Below are 18,658 nucleotides of genomic sequence, written 5' to 3' on the forward strand. Positions count from 1 at the left end.
CATTGGCTGTTCTAGATTTAAAACAGGTGATCAGTTCTTTGCCATCAGGGTCTGTAGACTTCTTTTAAATCCCTTATTAAAACTTACTAAAACTCAGACTTGCTTTTATGTAACGACGCGTTATTAATTGTCTCTGACCTCCCTTTTGTCATATACTTTTATGTTTTGTGTCTTGCTTTTATATGTTTTACCTTGCGTTCATTGCACTTGCTGTCGCAGTTTTATCTGTCCTTTTGTATTTTACTCCATTGAAAAGCTTTCAATGTCTTGAAAAGTGGTATATAAATCAACGTAATGTTAGATAAAAAGGCAGGTAAACTATCACCATAGGGCAAACAGCCACCAATATAATCTAAAATAAATTGTATTTTCAGAAAAGCATTATTTTCTGCTCTTTTCCCTGTAAAGGACCTGATCGCCAACATATAACTACATGTTGATTTATAGTATACTATGAATTTCTGTCATAAAGATTTACAGTATGTCAGCCTAAAAAGGAAGATAAACTCTATTCCACAAGTGACAAGCTGGATAAACTGAATTTAGGTGAGTTTACCCTCCAGTACATAGATACAGTATATATGCATTGGTGAAATGTTGTACATGTTGTAGTACTTTACTGCATAGTGCCGTAAGGTGAATGATATTTCAACTGGATGTACATGAAGTGTCCCGTAGTTTGTTGTACTGCTGCTCAGTGGTAGTAAAAGTGTGTGTGTGTGTGTGTGTGTGTGTGTGTGTGGCGCAGTTTTCCTCTCACCCCGAACATTTGCCGCAGGTCCGGGTCTCGGAAGCGGAAGGGGATGTTGGAGACGTGTAACCTCTTGGGCTGCTGCTTCTCCGACGAGTCGCTGGGCTGCAGGTGAAGCTGCTGGGACCCTTCTGTCTGCGCCACCTCCTCCGCCTGCTGGAGGGAAACACACACACATGCAGCAGATTAGTTCCTACCTGGGCAAAAGAAAGAAGTTCCTGAAAGGACATAGAGGCAGAGGTGTGATTAAGTCAACTTTGCTCGAGTCCCAAGTCAGTCTCAAGTCTTGAGGTACAAGTCTCAAGTCAAGTCCCAAGTCTAAATGTAGATTACCAAGTCAAGTCCAAGTCATTAATGTCAAGTCTCAAGTCTAAATGTAGAACAGCAAGTCAAGTCAGAACAAATCAAGAGTCCAGTATCAGTTTAATATCTTAAAGAAAACTAAATATCTAGGACTTTTCAATGCAATATGGTTTTAATAGGATAAAAACTTGGTAAGAGCATCACGAGTTCGATTTCTAGAATCAGTTTCAACTTCAATAAATTCAATCATTCCATACAAATTCAGAAAACAGAATTTCAATTCAGTCGTCTACTGGAACAAATCTCATCACTTTCAATCTAAGTCATTTACACAAACACAAGATCTCAAGTCAAGACTTTAGAAACCTTTTCAAGCCATCACAGTAGTCAGAGTCAAGTCCCAAGTCACCAGAACCCAAGTCAAGTCAAGTCTCAAGTTTTCTCTTCATGCATCAAGTCAAATCTCAAGTGATTAAAACTGTGACTCGAGTCCAAGTCATGTGACTTGAGTCCCCACCTCTGATAAATACAAAATAAAAATAAGAAATCAGAGCATACAATTGTCTCAATATTAAATTGATTGAAACTTGACATTAATGACATGGACTTGACTTGGTAATCTACATTTAGACCTGGGACTTGACTTGAGACTTGTGCCTCAAGACTTGAGCCTGAGTCTTTTGTCAAGACTTTAGAAACCTTCTCAAGTCATCAAAGTACAAGACAAAGTCAAGTCCCAAGTCACCAGAACCCAAGTCAAGTCAAGTCTCAAGTCTTCTCTTCATGCATAAGTCAAACCTCAAGCAAATGAAATTGTGACTCGAGTCCAAGTCATGTGACTCGAGTCCCCACCTCTGCATAGAGGGTATATATATATATATATAAAAAAAAAACCTATAGGTGAAAGGCAAGGTTGTTTGGCTTGAGCTCTCCAAACCGGAGAAAGCCGGAGAGCGATGAAGAAGCAGAGCCCGCACAATAGAGAGGGATTGACAGAACAAGACGATAAAATATTCATAAAGTAGAAAAGTGAGGGAAAGTGAAAGAGAGAAGGGGGGGAGGGGGGGGGGAGGGGATCAAAGAGAGTTGTTCCAAAACTCCACTCTCTATCTCCCTGTGTAGCTTTAAGTGTACAGGTCATGGCTTTTTTTTTTTTTTTTTTTTTAAGTATTACTGAGATATGCCCCCCTCTCCCTGCTCCCATGGCATTGGTACGTGCCTCGAGAGATTAAGGAAGCTGTCTGAGAGGAATAAGAAAAATATTTAACAACCTACGACATGTCTAGACCGGAGCATACATTATAATGGGCCTTGGAGAGGCAGCGGAGAGTGGGAGTGAATTACAGAAGGGGGAGAGAGAGAGAGACGGAGGAGGAAGGGCTGAGCCGCAAGAGCAAGATGGAGGGATATAAAGTGTGTATGAGAGACAGTGAAAGATAAATAAATGGGCAAATGGAGGGAGATAGAGAAATAGATTTGAAGTCCCTGAGTCCCAACATTTTTTTAACAAATTTGACCATTTCCATGTTAAGAAATTCTTGATTCTTCTTAAAAACGATTAGTTAAACGAGTATTTTTTTTCTTGAAACAGCATTTAGGCCATCATGGGACACTAAAACTCTCCACTGAAACATTAACAAGACATATATGAAATGAAAATAGAAATCGTCTCTCAATCTATTGACTCTTTCTCTTATTGATAAATTTTTCCCCGAATCTCTCACTTTTTCCGTCTATTCGTTTTGACTTCTGTCTGTCTCTCTTTCTCCATTCTTTTATGCTGCTTTTCCCTCATTTTTTCACTCTCTGCTATAGGCTGAAAGCTGATATTTTTGGATCAAAGCCACCGATAGCTGATATTTCGTACCGATATTCAGCATCTTTAAATTTGACCATTTTCATGCTACACATTCCAAGAAAAGGATTTCAGCGTTTGTTCCAGAATGTGATGCTTGTCAGGGTGGAAAAGCCTCTGAAACAGGATTTACACCATGGGACACTAAAACTCAGGTTAAGGGCTTCCCATAGACAACCAGTGTAGTATTGATCAATTCTACAACAAATATGTAATCGGACAAATCCAATATCCATATCCAATTGCATCTATCATATCAGAGGTGGACCACACTGACTGGACCAGATCTCATTTTTAATAAAAGGCCAATATCAGCCCCATATATCAGGGGGGGGGATCTCTGCTACGACGACTCAACATCGGGAGAGCCCGTGCTGCCTTCAAGGTCTTCTCTTTTTTTTTTTTTTTTTTTTTTTTAACTTATTTTATTTAGTATCAGAATAATACATTTATCACATACAATCACATACAATCTTGAAGGTTCCTTGACAGCCAAGCTCATCCAACGTTTTCAGTTACCAATCAGAGTTTTTAAGAGGGAAAAGACATTATTTCAAGAGAATATCGCAAGCAAAAAATTATAATAATACATTTTTTTTTTTAATTAGATAGAAACATACAACCATACTAATGATGTACATGGAATTCTGAACAGTAATAATCAAATGTGTCCCTTTCACCATCAGTCGTCTAAATGTCACATCTTATCTCATCGAATTTTTGGGTCATTCATGTGAAGCTGAAGTCGTAATTCGGATATTTCTGACAGCACTTGAAGGCAGCATGAGCTGAGTTCGTGACACATGGGAATAACTGTCAGAACAGTTTGAATCCGTCAAGACGGAGTGATTGAAGTTTTCTGTAGTTACTTCTGATCAGTTTCCACACATGAACTTAGCGATGATACATTCGATTTCACGTTTGACAGCAAAACCAAACATCGCAACGTCAAACACAAACCAAAAATCCAGCAAGTAGTCGTGTCCCGCCATGGCATTTTAAGAGTTATGATCGCAAATTGATGCTGCAAATCGTTTCCCATCTGAAAGCTGAGGTGAACACCATTTTTTTTTGGGATGCTTGCATCTACTATCTATCTCAGTGTTATTAAATTTGACCATTTCCATGTTAAGAAATTCTTAATTCTTGTTAAAAATTTCAGTGTTTCCCGAAATTTTCTTTTCTTGAAACAGCATTTAGGCCATCACGGGACACTAAAACTCTCCACTGAAACAATAAAAAGACAAATATGAAATTGAAATAACCCTGTCTCTCTTTCTCCATTCTTTTACACTGCTTTTACTCATTTTCTCACTCTCTGCTATAGGCTGAAAGCTGATATTTTTGGATCAAAGCCACCAATAGCTGATATTTCATACCGTTATTCAGTATCTTTAAAGCTGAGATGGGATGCTTGTATCTATCTATCTATCTATCTCATATGACAAGAACATAGCAACGGACGGAGCAATGGCCTCTGGGAAATGGAGTTCAGGGAGAGGACAACCCCCCCCCCATCGCTTTTTCTGAAACATTAGCCTCAGCCTCCTGTTGTTATCAACGGGTATCAGTGCTGAGAGTGGTACTTTAACTATATGAAGGCTGGCAGCAGATAAAAAAAAGCTAAATACAGCAGATACCTGAATCTGACAGAGAGAGAGAGAGAGAGAGAACGAGAGAGAGAGAGAGAGAGAGAGAGAGAGACATTAGAGATGTCTTGCTGTTCGTTTGATCTCGTGATCCCTTTTGCTTTTGTCTCTTTCCAAATGCTTCAAAACGGGAACGGTGTGTGTTTTGCAGTGGGAACAAAGAAAAAAAAAAGAGGAGAGAGAGAGAGCAAAAGGAGTTCATGTACATAATGAATTAGACTAACATGGGGATGGAGGGATGATGCAAAGAGAGAGAGAGAGAGAGATGGAGCGATGATGTCAGCTAAACTCGCCCGATCAATGAGAGAGAAGTGCTGAAGGCAGCGGCATTCATACTTGAGAGAGAGAGAGAGAGAGAGGGAGGGAGTGGAGTGGAGGAGAGAGGGAGAGAGAGAATGGAGGAGAGGGAGGGAGAGAGCGAGAGAGTTCAGAGAAGCATGCAGGCTAAGTGCTGATTGAAGAGAGAACAGTAGAAAATGGAGAGACAGGGAAGTGAGGATAATGGCATTACATCACACACACACACACACACACACACACAAGCTGAATAGGCAGGGAGAGCTCCACTGAACGGGATGCAGCAACAATCAGCTGTCTGTGTGTGTGTGTGTGTGTGTGTGTGTGTGTGTGAGAGAGAAAGTGTGTACAAGAGTGTGTTTAACAGCAAAGTGGTCATATCAATCACCGGCGAATGGCAGACTCTGGGACCCTGTTATGATAAAGCACACACACCCAGGCACTTAGTCCCTCGTCTCCTGTCCACACACACACACACACACACACACACACACAAACACAGCGTGGCCGTGGGGGGTTAGGTGTTCCAGGTCAGATGGATGGTTCAGACACGGGGGGGGGGGGGGGGGGGTAATTGTCCCGTCGGTTCCCCCAGATCGGAGCCTCATTTCTGGGTGTACGGTGCTAAGGCAGACCCAGGCCTTGAGCGGCCCTCTGGCTCTCCGGGTCATTACTCATACCAGTGTACCAGTGGCACTGGAATCACTGGGGGGGGGGGGGGCCTTAATACCCACTGCACCTCTGGCCCCCGCAACACACACAGAAATAGAGAAAGAAAGAGGCGTTATAGGCAGAAATAAGTAAAGTTAGAAGGATATGGGTTTTTCCAAAGCTGATACTGCTTTTTTTTTTGATTGAAACTGATATTTTGTGCTGATATTCACTACTTGTGTCAAAAAAAATCCCCCAAAAATTACATGTTTTTAGTGTTTCCCAGAGGATTTTATTTGTGGCCGGGTGGAAAAGCCTCTGAAACAACATTTAGGCATAAATCATATTGGAGGTGGACGACACAGACTTGCTGGTAAATGATTTTTTAATAAAAAAGCCAATATTGATTCAATATACCGGTTTGCCTAACCTACCCACTGTGCCTTTGGCCTATAAAAACACATTTGGTAATCTACACAGTAATCACAGTAATAACTAGTAACTTAAGTTATCAAATAAATGCAGTGGAGTAAAAAGTACAATATTTCCTCAAAAGTACCTCAAATTTGTACAGTACAGTATTCGTAAATGTACTTAGTTACTTTCCACCTCTGATGAGTGTATATACTGGAGCATGTCGCATATTTTGACTAAAACAATGACTCTAACCCTTCATCCACACTCATTGCTCTGTGATGGGAGTTCATTCATTTCAAATGGGAGAATCTGTCACTGGTGCATGATGCAAGTTCATGTTTGCAGCAACATGAATACATTTCTAGTGATGGTCAGAAATTACTGTGTGAAGTTCATTGATTTCAAATGGGACAATCCATCACTGCTGCATCCTTTGGATTTATTCGACTTATGTGTTGAGAATGCATGATGCAAGTTTCCATGATGAAAACATGGCATCAGTGAATCAGAGTGTAATCAGATTCATCTCAATCCATCTGAGTTGTTTGGGATCTTTGTCTCCAACTCTTCACATAATTCACAGTGACACAACTGCATTTACGTGCATTGTTCCAGGTACAATCCGAGCTCTTCTCCTCCTCTCATCTCCCTCTTCTCTCAACTCGTCCTCTCCCCTCATCGCCCTCTCCTCCGCCGGCTTCCCTCGCCCCGAAGCTAAGCGCCGCTCCGCCGGGAGATGAGCCGTTTTTTTTGCCTTTTAATTTGTGTTAATTGCATGTTAATCGCGCACACATCTGTCTGAGCGGCGCGGCGAGAGGAGGAGCAGGGGAGCAGAGGTGGAGGGGAGGAGGAGCAGAGGTGGGGAGTAATTAAAAAAGTTCCCCGCTTTTGTGTGGGAGGAGGTAAAGAGGGATTCCCCACTGGAGGGCCAGAGTGACTACAAAGTGACTGAAACAAGTACTTTTTTTTTTTAGAATCAGTTGCCTTGGAATGGAAGTTTGTGAAGCCCGGGAGTGACCGCAGGAACAAAAAAAATCAGTTCATCACAAAATTCATATCGACCACGTTTGCCGCCATCATGGAGGTCCAGTGGAGAATTGGTTGTGCGCAAATAACGGCTAATATATAACAACCAGGCTAGAAAAAGAGAGATACCTGAAAAAAGTGTTATGGCTGTACGTCAATTCAGTAAGGTTATGAATAGTGTGATAAGGTGGATTTGTGTCCAAATGTAGGTTACTGTGACACAGTAAACTGTCTTGTCTTTAGCCCTAGTCTCTAACGGAATTGTATCCAATTCCGGACACTGTATCCAATTCCGGACACTCGGTCACTCGCGTAATTTCCAGTGTTTACCGGCATTTTTATACGGAGTTCCCAACCGAAAGCTAAGTGATGTAAATTCATACACATTTCAGAAGCTAGGCATCAAATTTCATAAATATCTATACACATTTAAGCATATAAAACACTAAGTTATGAACTTAGTCACGAACAAGAAGCGGGAAGCCTTAAATCCCACTTTGGGCGACAGTTACTTCATGTAGAGAATCGGTATTGGCTGATAAATGGAAAAATAAGAGCTTTGAGTACATAGCCTGCACTTCTTACAAGTATCTGTAACATTGTGAAGGTACAGGAAGGGTTAATAAAGGGTTAATATCGAGTATATGAATACACCGACACGGACTAAAGTAAGTGTCTGGAATTGGATACGAATTTTGAATCTCAAAAATAGGTGCACTATCATCCATTTGCAGGGACTGGAAGAAAACCAATTACAAGTTAAGGTAAAAGCGATATTAAACTTTAAAAAAGACAGATGGAGGATTGTTCATTTATGAGAAACTTCAGCGAAAACAGTACAGGATGAAATATATTGGTATATGATTGTGATTTTTTGGTCATATGCTGTCCGGAATCGGATACCCTGATGTTACTCCAAAACACTCTGAGTTGTAGCTTGAGAAGAGTCAGCTCAGTTAACCTGAACAAACTGTTAGCTAGCTAACTAACCAGCTGGCTCAAAGCAACTGTTGATGTTAACACACAACTGCTAGCCACTACGAGCGCTAGCTTCAACTAGATACGTTAGCTAGTGTGCAAATCACGTGTTTACAACAAGACAGTGATGGTTAGCTGACCAGATAGCCTACTAGCTAACAAGCTAACACATCATTTAGCTTATTCAGTGAAAAAATGATCAGTTCCCAGTCAAAAACAGCCTAGAAATGAATCATGTCTATTCGGTTCTTCTTAGTACGGCCACGTTGTACGTTTTCAAACACACTTAGCCGTTTACGGCCACTGTTGCCCAAGAGCTGAGGACCTCCAATATGGCCGCCACAGACTGTGCTACATCACCTGAAAACCCTCTATTGTGACTGAGGGAGATAGACTTTGAAGTCCTTTGTAAACTTTATTTTGAAAAAGCGCTAGAGGAAATACAGCTATTCCTAACATTCAGAGGTGGAACCTAACTAAGTACATTTACTCAAATACTGTACTTAAGTACAATTTTGAGGTACTTGTACTTTACTTGAGTATTACCATTTTATGCTACTTTATACTTCTACTCCACTACATTTCAGGAGGGAAATATTGTACTTTTTACTCCACTACCTTTATTTGATAACTTAAATTACTAGTTACCTTGCAGATTCAGATTATTAATACAAAATATTATCAACTAATAAATTGTGATGTATTATTATAGATTACTGTGAGCTACCCAGCAGTATATAAAGTAGTGGAAATCAGCCCCACCTTTTCCAGCTGCAACATTAAAGTGATGCTTACACATTAATGCATCAATAATTATAATTCAATAATATAATATATACTGTATTATTCTGAAATGGGCCATTATGCATAATGAGTACTTTTACTTTTGTTGCTTTAAGTACATTTTGATGCTAATACTTTTGTACTTTTACTTAAGTAACATTTTGAATGCAGGACTTTAAGTAAAAGATCTGAGTACTTCTTCCACCACTGCTAACATTACATAGTCGTTTAATAGTTGAGTCCGTTTCATTACCCTATGGTAAATCACACCTGTTCAACAAATCCATCCATACAGTAAGGTTTCTTCTCTTAATCCCTGTACAACTGCAGACACGAGGCTTCCACCCGGCTCTCGGAGCTAGCTGCACTGCTTTTTTCATTAGGCTTAGCACTGCACGGAAAGCGGCGGCTTTACGGCAGTATAAGCCTCCGCCTGCCACGGTCAAAAGAGCTAAACTCTTTCTCTCCGTCTATTTCTTTCTCTCCGCTCGCCATGCCTCCCCCGTCCATGGTGTGCGAGCAGCGAGGCAGGAAAGGGAAATAATTACATGAACATTATCATACACAAGCAGCCCGAGCTTCCTCCACTGTCACCAGGGAAACACCGGGACTGTGTGTATATACTGTATGTATGAGTGTGTGTGTAAAGAGGGGGTGGGGGGGCTGCTGAGAACTAATCTGAGCCACCAAGCCTCCCTTATGTCGGTTACACACACACACACACACCAACACAAGCGGCCCCAACCCCCTCACAACACCTCCACCTGGTCACAAACCCAGCTAGATCCCCCAGATGTGTTATTACTGTGTGTTTGTGTGTGTGTGTGTGTGTGTGTGAGAGAGTGTGAGAGTTGCTGAGCTCAGCAAGTGCGTCTGTGGCCTACCTCCCCAGGCCTATAATGGAAGCTATCAGATGGGAGCACCGCCAGACAGGTAGATTACACACGATTAGACGGCTACAGAGCCCTCTCTCACCGGGGATTAGTCCGACACACACACATGCACACACACACACACACACACACACACACACACACAAAAGAACATGTGAATATACCTCTGCGGGGACGAGGCAGACAGATGTGCAGGAGTTTTAAAAGCGTAAATATGGAAACATCGCCTACACGCAGTGAAGGGAAAGATCCGGAGGGGGAAAATGGAAGACAGAGGGAATAGTGCAACTCAAGCCATATTTGCACAGCACCAGTATTATGCGGGGACCTTGTGTAATTAATGAATTACCCCCCCCCCGACCTGTGTGTTTCCTGAAATGCATGCGCGCAAGATAATGAAATTTGCTGAAATCACTGGCGCGCCGCATATAGCTGCATAAGGTCAAGATTTTTTTTTACAATTCATCACTTTCTGATTTAGCAAAGCAAAAACTCGAGGTTTGCGGCGAAATGCGTGCAAAGCCTTCCTCTGCAGATTCCATACTGCTCCCTCTATTTTATTTATGACAAGAAGAAGAAGAGAGAAAGCATACGTCTAGAAGAAGAAGAAGAAAAATCGAAATAAGATACGATCTCCACAATGATTACAAATCACTGGACATCCCCAGGTAATAGTCCTATCCAAATAGGGCAACAGATACATAGGTAAAAGAAAAAAAAAAAGGGGCTGATAGGGTATACATTCATTCCACACACATTCCAACCCAAACCATGCATTATTAACTATGTGTTATCAAATTCTAGTTTTGTTTTGCTTGCCATATCCATTCACTAAATCAGGGCAGTGGAGCAGCATAGTGAGCATGCCCTTCATTTGGAGGACCTGGGTTCAATTCCCCACCCTGCTGAAGTGTGCTTGAGTAAGACATGAATCCCTACTGGCTTCGGATTTGCTGCTCTGTAGCTGAATCTGACTTCTGACCTCCCTGTGGAAGGGAATTTCATATTGCATTATTATCGCTAACTGCCATATCTGTGCTAGGGCTACTAAATTCTGCCGATCCTGCTATTTTACTATCCTGTTTGCCGCTATTTGGACAACAGCTTGAGTTTAGTTGTAATAAAAGGAGGTATTTAAGAAGAACCTGGTAGTTGACTATGCAGAAATAAAAGTTCAAATAGGGTAACAACAAGGATTCACTGTTACCCCTGTTTTATTCTTGTCAGGGTGGAAAAGCCTGTGAAACTGCATGTAGACCATCATGGGACACTAAAACTCTCCACTGATGATACTACTACTACTACTACTAAGCCGACCAGAGATTGTTTTTAATTAGAAAGCTCAAGGGTTTTGGAGTCAGCCGGGACATTTTAGAGAGTCTACATTAGCTTACCCTTGTTTTTAATATAACTGTGTGGTTTAGTAATCTCTGCTCAAAGAGTAAAGCACAGCTGAAAGAAAGCAAAAGGCAGCTATATTCAAAGACCCTGGTCTTTATTCCCAGTTTCAGTTGCTCTCCTCTGGCCAGTGTAAAAAATACCAATGGCAACAAAAAACATATAGAAGAGATCATTCGTTCCTAATGCTGTTAAATGCTTAACAAGGCAAGGTGAACTGTGGATTGTGAATTGTATGCCCTACATGTTTAATGTGTAATGGTCTCTTTATACTATCACTCTATGTAATTCCTGTGGTTTTAGTGGAGACCAAAGATGACTTTCCAGCATTGGTTGGACAACAACATTGTATCTTATCGTGTTGTATCTCATTGTATCATATTGTATTGTATTTTATAGTATCGTATTGTATCTTATAGTATCATATTGTATCTTATGGTATCGTATCGTATCGTATAGTATCGTATCTTATAGTATCGTATCGTATCTTATAGTATCGTATCATATAGTATCGTATCTTATAGTATTGTATCTTATAGTATCGTATCGTATCTTATCTTATAGTATCATATCTTATTGTATCTTATAGTATTGTATTGTATTTTATAGTATCTTATCTTATAGTATTGTATCTTATAGTATCGTATCGTATCTTATCTTATAGTATTGTATCTTATGGTATTGCATCTTATAGTATTGTATCTTATAGTATCGTATTGTATTTGTATCTTATAGTATCGTATTTTATAGTATTGTATCGTATCTTATAGTATCGTATCTTATTGTATCTTATAGTATTGTATTGTATTTGTATCTTATAGTATCGTATTTTATAGTATTGTATCGTATCTTATAGTATCGTATCTTATTGTATCTTATAGTATTGTATCTTATAGTATCGTATTGTATTTTATAGTATCGTATCTTGTAGTATCATATCGTATCTTATAGTATTGTATCTTATAGTATCATATTGTATTTGTATCTTATAGTATTGCATCTTATAGTATTGTATGTTATAGTATCGTATTGTATTTGTATTTTATAGTATCACATCTTATAGTATTGTATCGTGTCTTATAGTATCGTATAGTATCGTATTGTATCTTACAGTATTGTATAGTATCGTATTGTGCTGTATTACCACTATTAATAATAATAGTCAGTGAACTTCCATAGTACTTGTGTGGAATCTTTTGGAAAATGTCACATGAGAGTCAATTTAGATTAAGTGCTTCCCACAGACAACCAGTGTAGTAGTGATCAATTATACAATAAATATGTTATCAATCATGAAACTGCATCATATCCGTCTTATCAGAGGCGGATGATACTGAGTGGCCAATATCCAATTTTGAGTAAAAGACCAGCCCAATATCAACCCTAGGTATCGGTCTGGTTAACAATGTATTTTTCCCCAACCAATGCAGTAAAACTGGCTTTTAGGCCACAGTGAAAGTCCATAGTGGTGTCTTCTTCCTTCATCCTCCAGTAACTATCTCTCCTGACAGTAACAGTTACAGCCTGTGACAAACTCTCCATAGTGAGTGTAAAACACTCCCAGTAATGCTGACTCTACCGTGCCTTCTCTCTCTCTCTCTCTCTCTCTGGACTCCCCCACTCTCCCATCACTGTCTATACACTACCATACCTTCACACCATGCTCCAATCTTATTGGCCCTGACAGTTTGAAGGCTCCTCAACTAGTGGAGACAAGCGGCTGTGCAGTTAATAACTATAGTGTGGAGGTCCTTAGCACTGCCTCTGTGTGTGTGTGTGTGTGTGTGTGTGTGTGTGTGTGTGTGTGTGTGTGTGTGTGTGTGTGTGTGTGGTGTGCGCGTGCAGTACTGAAATATGTGCTGAAATACAGGTGAAATACTGCTCGTTTGTGAGGGGTATGCAGCCACCAATCTGTCCCTGCTGTGTGTGTGTGTGTGTGTGTATGTGCTTGGTCTTAGGGAATGCCCAAGAGAGGACCAAAACCTCTCTGAAGCACGATCTGACTATTCTTTTCTCATTCTGTATTTCTTCTCTCTCTCTCTCTCTCTCCCTCTTGCTCAGTCTATCTTTATCTCGTTTACCCCCTTTTGCCGTCTTCTTCCTCGCATTCTGTCAGATTTTAAAGCTCTATTTTGGGGCGGGGCGGGGTGGGGGATGCTTTTTAAGCTTTAAGCTTCATGTTGTGTGAACTGTGGTGTCAAAGAAACTTCAGACAGACAGTCCTAGAGTCATAGAGAGAGGGTTTCGGGGGGTTTTCAAAAAGCACGATCCCTGCATGCTTCACAGCTTACCACCCACCGCTCCGAAAGCATACGGGAGTGAGACGAGGGCACCGAGCGAGCTATCTGTCTGAGCTAACTATCTCTGAATCTTACAACTTTCAAAGGAGAATAGAACGCCGGGGATCGGCGGCTGAAATATACATAAGTCAAATTTGAGATTGTGGTGCGTTGACAGTTAAAGAGTTATAGTGTGGTAAGTGCAGCGGGTTTCACCTGCTGTGTCCTTCTGAATTCAAAACTCAGATATTTCCCCATTCTTCCAATATTTTTTTCTCTTGGTTGAAGAGTTTGTCAGTAGCTTAACTTGTTAAGTGATGCGAACACAGACACCAAGATCATCCATTTGTCCCCATTAGATTGTTAGCTCTAGTGCTCCATGCTAACACTTTAGCATACACTATGTTGAGTGATAGTAGGCTCCATGCTAACACTTTAGCATACACTATGTTGAGTGATAGAAGGTGTCCTAACACTGTAGCCTACACTATGCTCAGTGATAGGCTTCATGCTAACACTTTAGCATACACTATGTTGAGTGATAGAAGGTGTCCTAACACTGTAGCCTAGACTATGCTCAGTGATAGGCTTCATGCTAACACTTTAGCATACACTATGTTGAGTGATAGTAGGCTCCATGTTAACACTTTAGCATACACTATGTCCATGCTAACACTTTAGCATACACTATGCTGAGTGATAGTAGGCTCCAAAATGAGAACTTAGCAGCTCTAAAACCTAAATGATAAATAATCTTAAATGATATGTGGCGAAGTCTGGCAGTTTGGTGTAAGAGATTTACACTACACTACAAATTTACACTATGTATGATATAGAAATGATATAGGCTATGAACTAGCAAGGACTACTTTCCCTGTGTCCATAGGAAGTGAAGTTGGTGGGCAACATCAGCTACATTGAAGCTGCACTTTTTTTAATGTTTATTTTTTATCTAAAAATACACCGGTCTTATCAGTCTAAATCAGGAAGTGGGGCTGCAGCAGAAGAGAATTTATGAAAAAATGTGTGAATCTACAGGTGATATAATAAAAACCATTAACAACTTTTTATTACTAAAAGGTCAGCCTTCTTTGGAAAATGTTAGTTCTCTATTATCACTCAACATAGTGTATGCTAAAGTGTTGGCATGGAGCCAGTGATCTACCGGGGACACATGGATGATTTTGGTGTCTAAGTTCTCATCACTTAACAGATAAGTTGACTGGGCTAGTGTCCCCAAAACTTGAAGTATTTCCTGTAAAACCTGACAAAATCCCAACCATTCTCTACCTCTTTCTCTCTCTCCCCCCCTCTCTCTCTCTCTCTCTGTCTAGCTATCTGTCCGTCTGTCTCCCTCCCTTCATTAAAGCTGAAGCCTGGCAGAGCTGTCCAGACGGTGGAGGGGAAAACGAACGAGACACAAATTAAATTTAACCACAAATTGAAAAGATGGCAGCGGAGGAGGGAGTCTTATCCAGGAAAGAAGCCTCGTACCCCCCCCCCCCCCACCACCACCCCATCCCTTTCCCCTCCCTCTCCCTCTCCTCCCGTCCACTCTTCTGTTTTCCCCCCCTCTCTCCCCACCTCTCTTCCTCTCTTTACTCAATTTATAACACCCCTAACATTTAGGGAAATAGCCTTTTTGGTCAGCGGGGATGGGATGGCTGAAAATAATGTTTGTCAGAGAGAGAGAGAGAGAGAGAGACAGAGAAAGAGGGAGAGAGATAGAGAGGGGGGGGGGTGTGTATGAATGTGTGAGAGATGGTGATTTAATAACTGATCGAAGGCCTACTGTATGTAGTTTCCAGTGATGGTGTGGTGCAGAGGTGAAGACCCTCTTCTCCGGTTTAGGGTTATCCCACAAATCCCACCAGAACCCCCCTCATTAAGATGCATCCTGGGTAATCAGATTACCCATCAAATCCAAGTGTAAAAGCACCCAAGACACAGTGAAGGTCTGATCATCTAAACCAGCTGCAGAGGTGGTCAGAGAAGCTTTTGGTCACATTAACAACAAAGTGTAAGTGCAATACATGTCCAATATATTTTATGGATCCTTGCTCTTTTCATGAAGTACACTGATGAGGTGAATCCAGGTAAAAGCAATTATTATCCCTTATTGATTTCCCTTATTAAATGTAGACTGATCACAAAGGAGGAGATGTAGATGAAGAGAAGCAGAGGAGTTAGAGAAGGAGTTTTAAGCTTTGAGACAGTGGAGATGTGAATCAATATCAGGAAGATGTTCCTTAATATTTGCACAGTCAGTGTAGGTTCAAGATTCAAGAGTGTATTGTCATATCAAGCAAGGTTACTGGAAAATTGTCTCTCTCTATATATATATATATATACCTCCCATACAACACCCATTACCAATGACAGCAATAAATACACAAATCAGTCAGGCAAGGCCAGTTAGCAGACCGATAAAAGTGCAAAAAGTGGCAAATGTCAAAATAACGACAATCAATCAGTAAGAAAAATCAATAAGATAAAATAGTGCTGGTGATTTATAGATCCCAGAGCCAATGGAGCTCAACATGTGCTGCCTCAGGATATTGTAGGTGCTGTGATGCTACTTATCCTCAGAGGATCTTGTGATGGGAAGTGACAGGGTGCGTGTTTTGGGGTGTTGTGGGCAAGAGAAATCCGATATCACTGTGTGCACTCAGACTCATTTTGAACGCCAGGTGTAAATGTAATCCAGCTAAATCAGATCTCGACACATTCCAGATGCAAATGGTATGTTAATGTCGGGGGGCAAAGGAGGCCACAGTCCCTCTCAGCTCTCTCGCTCTCCATCTCAATAAAGAGAAATCGCATTAACATTTTACTCCGAGTGCTGCTCGTATGGCATCATAAGCGCATTGTGAGTGCATGGTAATTATTATAATCGGAGCATGATAGCATAAACACCATGGGTAACACTTTGCTTGATGTGCATTGTGATGCAGCTCATAAGTCCATGAGAAGCATGGATAAACATTTCTGACAATATAATCATCAAGGAAATTCCATTCAATTTAATATCATGTCATTAACTGTACATTTGCCCCATAAAGTATTTTTTGCACAATGTGTTTATTATATCGTGCTCTGATTATAAGTATCATGCACTTTCAGTGTCATTATAATGTTCTTATGATGCTTTATAATGTCGTATGAGCATCACTTCTAGTAAAGTGTTACCATAATGTAATTTTGTGATGTTTGATTATTATAGTGTACGGAAACTTTATCTGTGCTTCTAATGCGGTTATAATCTACTTGTAATGGATCACAATGCACCTCAAGTACTGAAATGACTAAGAGGGAGCGGATTGTGTACATCGAACTTAAAGCAACATTCCACTTATTATTATGTGGGGTTATTCAGCTCTTGACTGCCATGAAAACCAGAATATAAACTACTCACCAAGATCAGATGCAGCTGGATGAGTTTGTAGTGTTTTACTGTAATTTTGTAATTTTGTAATTGTAATTTTTACTTCCCATTCATTTGAATTGTGCATTTTTTTGCTTGGTTTACACTAAAATTTGTATTTAAAAGTAAAAGTAGATCCGGTCTCCCAAACTCCTAAATGGTATGGGAGTGTATATATGTTCCCAGGGTCTTATGTTCCCAGGGTCCTATGTTCCCCAGTGCAATATTCTGTTAACACACATTAACCCTCCTATTGTGTTCGGGTCACATTTGACCCGTTTCAAGTTAAAATATTTCATAAATATTATCCAGATGTTTTTTATTGGAACAAGGCTTCAAAACAGCTATATAAACACAACAAAACTATGGTTATCATTTTATTTGATTTTGAAGATCTCTAAAAAAAAATTGTTACATCTGTGGTGTTCCGGGTCTGGGTGGTTCTGTGGATAAAATTTTACTCAAACTTGACTCAAACCTTTGGGGGAACATCTTTTTCAGGTTCCCATTATGTGCTATTTAGAGCTGGGGAACATAGGACCCTGGTAACATAGGACCCTTTGTCATGTTCCCATTATGTGCCATATAAATCTGGGGAACATAGGACCCTGGGAACATAGGAATGACTCCAATGGGACCCCCCGCTATGTTCTCTTCTATCAATAAAAATTTGATTTGACAAAATTATGTTCTAAAACGTTGGACCCATAGTCAGTTGAAAATCACAGCAGCAGGATCTGTTGTTGAATCTGTTCACAATTGTGTTAAATGTCAGTTTTCAGTCTATTTTCGTGGCTTCATTCAAATGAATGGGAAGTGAAAATCCTAACACTACAAACTCGTCCAGCTGCATCTGATCTTGGTGATTAGTTTATATTCTGGTTTTCATGGCGGTCAAGAGCCGATTAACCCCCCCATGTTAAAACTGAGTGGAGTTCTTGCTTTAAGCGTCCGCATTCCCCGCCGTCCCGACCGGACTCACCGTTACCGTGTTGGCCGTGAGGGCGGGGGCGTTGCTGTCGTTTCCGGGCTGTTCGCTCTGCGTGTGCGTCGGCGTGTACAGCGTCAGGGCGTGCTCGGCCACCGTGCTGGGGCCCGTGTAGTCGGCCGGCGGGTGGGCGTGGGGCGTGGCGTACTCGGCGGGGATCCCGTTCTGCGGCGGCGGGGGGTACTGGGCCGGCGGGTAGGGCTGGGCCATGGCTTCAGGGGGAGCTGGGGCCTCTTGGTTACCCTGCGTGGGACGGAGGGAGGGGTGTGGAGGGAGGGAGGGAGGGTGGAGGAGAAGAGGACAAAGACAGACAGGTTAGCGGACTGTTTTGCAGCCGTGGTGGAAAAAGTAAGAGTAAAAGTAAAAGTAGCAATACCATAATGGAAAAATACTCCAGTAAAAGTAAGTTCTGCATTCAAATGTTTACTTAAGTAAAAGTATAGAAGTATCAGCAGTAAAATGTACTTAAGTATCAAAATAAAAGTCCTCCTTTCAGAGAGTTAAATTATTGAAGCATAACCTGTCAGAAGTATTTTAATGTTGTCGGTCTAACTGCTCCATATACTGTTGGGGAGTTTAAACTCTAACAATGCAACATATTTCATGAGCTTATCGTATGTTTTGCATGTAAAACCTTATTCTGCAAAGTAACTAGTAACTCCAGCCGGCAGATAAATGTAGTGGAGGAAAAAGAACAAGATTTCCCAGATGTAGTGGAGGAAAAGTAGAAAGTCTCACAAAGTGGAAATGCAAGTACCTCAAAATTGTACTGAAGTACAGTATTTGAGTAAATGTACTTAGTTACTTTCCAGCTCTTTTTTTGAAGTGAGAGTTATTTGGAGTTGAGCAGCGTTGGTTGGAAAGTTGTTGAGATCTAAAAGTCTTAAGTTAGCTCTAATGGATGTGGACTTATATAAACACTGGCATAGTGTTGATTCTTCCACTCTGAGAGTTAAATTAACGCTG

The 18,658-nt window shown here is 40.8% G+C and overlaps 1 protein-coding gene across 1 annotated transcript in view; it reads right to left on the reverse strand.

Moving 5' to 3' along the window:
• Positions 1–17,932, reverse strand: part of LOC139662362 (RNA binding protein fox-1 homolog 3-like) — a gene marked incomplete at its 3' end in the record, with an annotated part of 41,784 nt that extends 23,852 nt beyond the window's left edge. The window contains exons 1-2 of the mRNA XM_071541024.1: positions 17,687–17,932; positions 761–907 (exon numbers count right to left, since the gene is read on the reverse strand). Of these exons, the coding sequence (XP_071397125.1) occupies positions 761–907; positions 17,687–17,902 (363 nt within the window). The remainder of the gene's footprint in view (positions 1–760; positions 908–17,686) is intronic.
• Positions 17,933–18,658: the final 726 nt, after the last annotated feature.

The sequence above is a fragment of the Centroberyx affinis genome, unplaced genomic scaffold (genome assembly GCF_046629955.1).
Source record: "Centroberyx affinis isolate AG114_WGS23_722 - 3 ecotype Tasmania unplaced genomic scaffold, CSIRO-AGI_Caff_v1 ptg003774l_1, whole genome shotgun sequence".
Lineage (NCBI taxonomy): Eukaryota > Metazoa > Chordata > Actinopteri > Beryciformes > Berycidae > Centroberyx > Centroberyx affinis.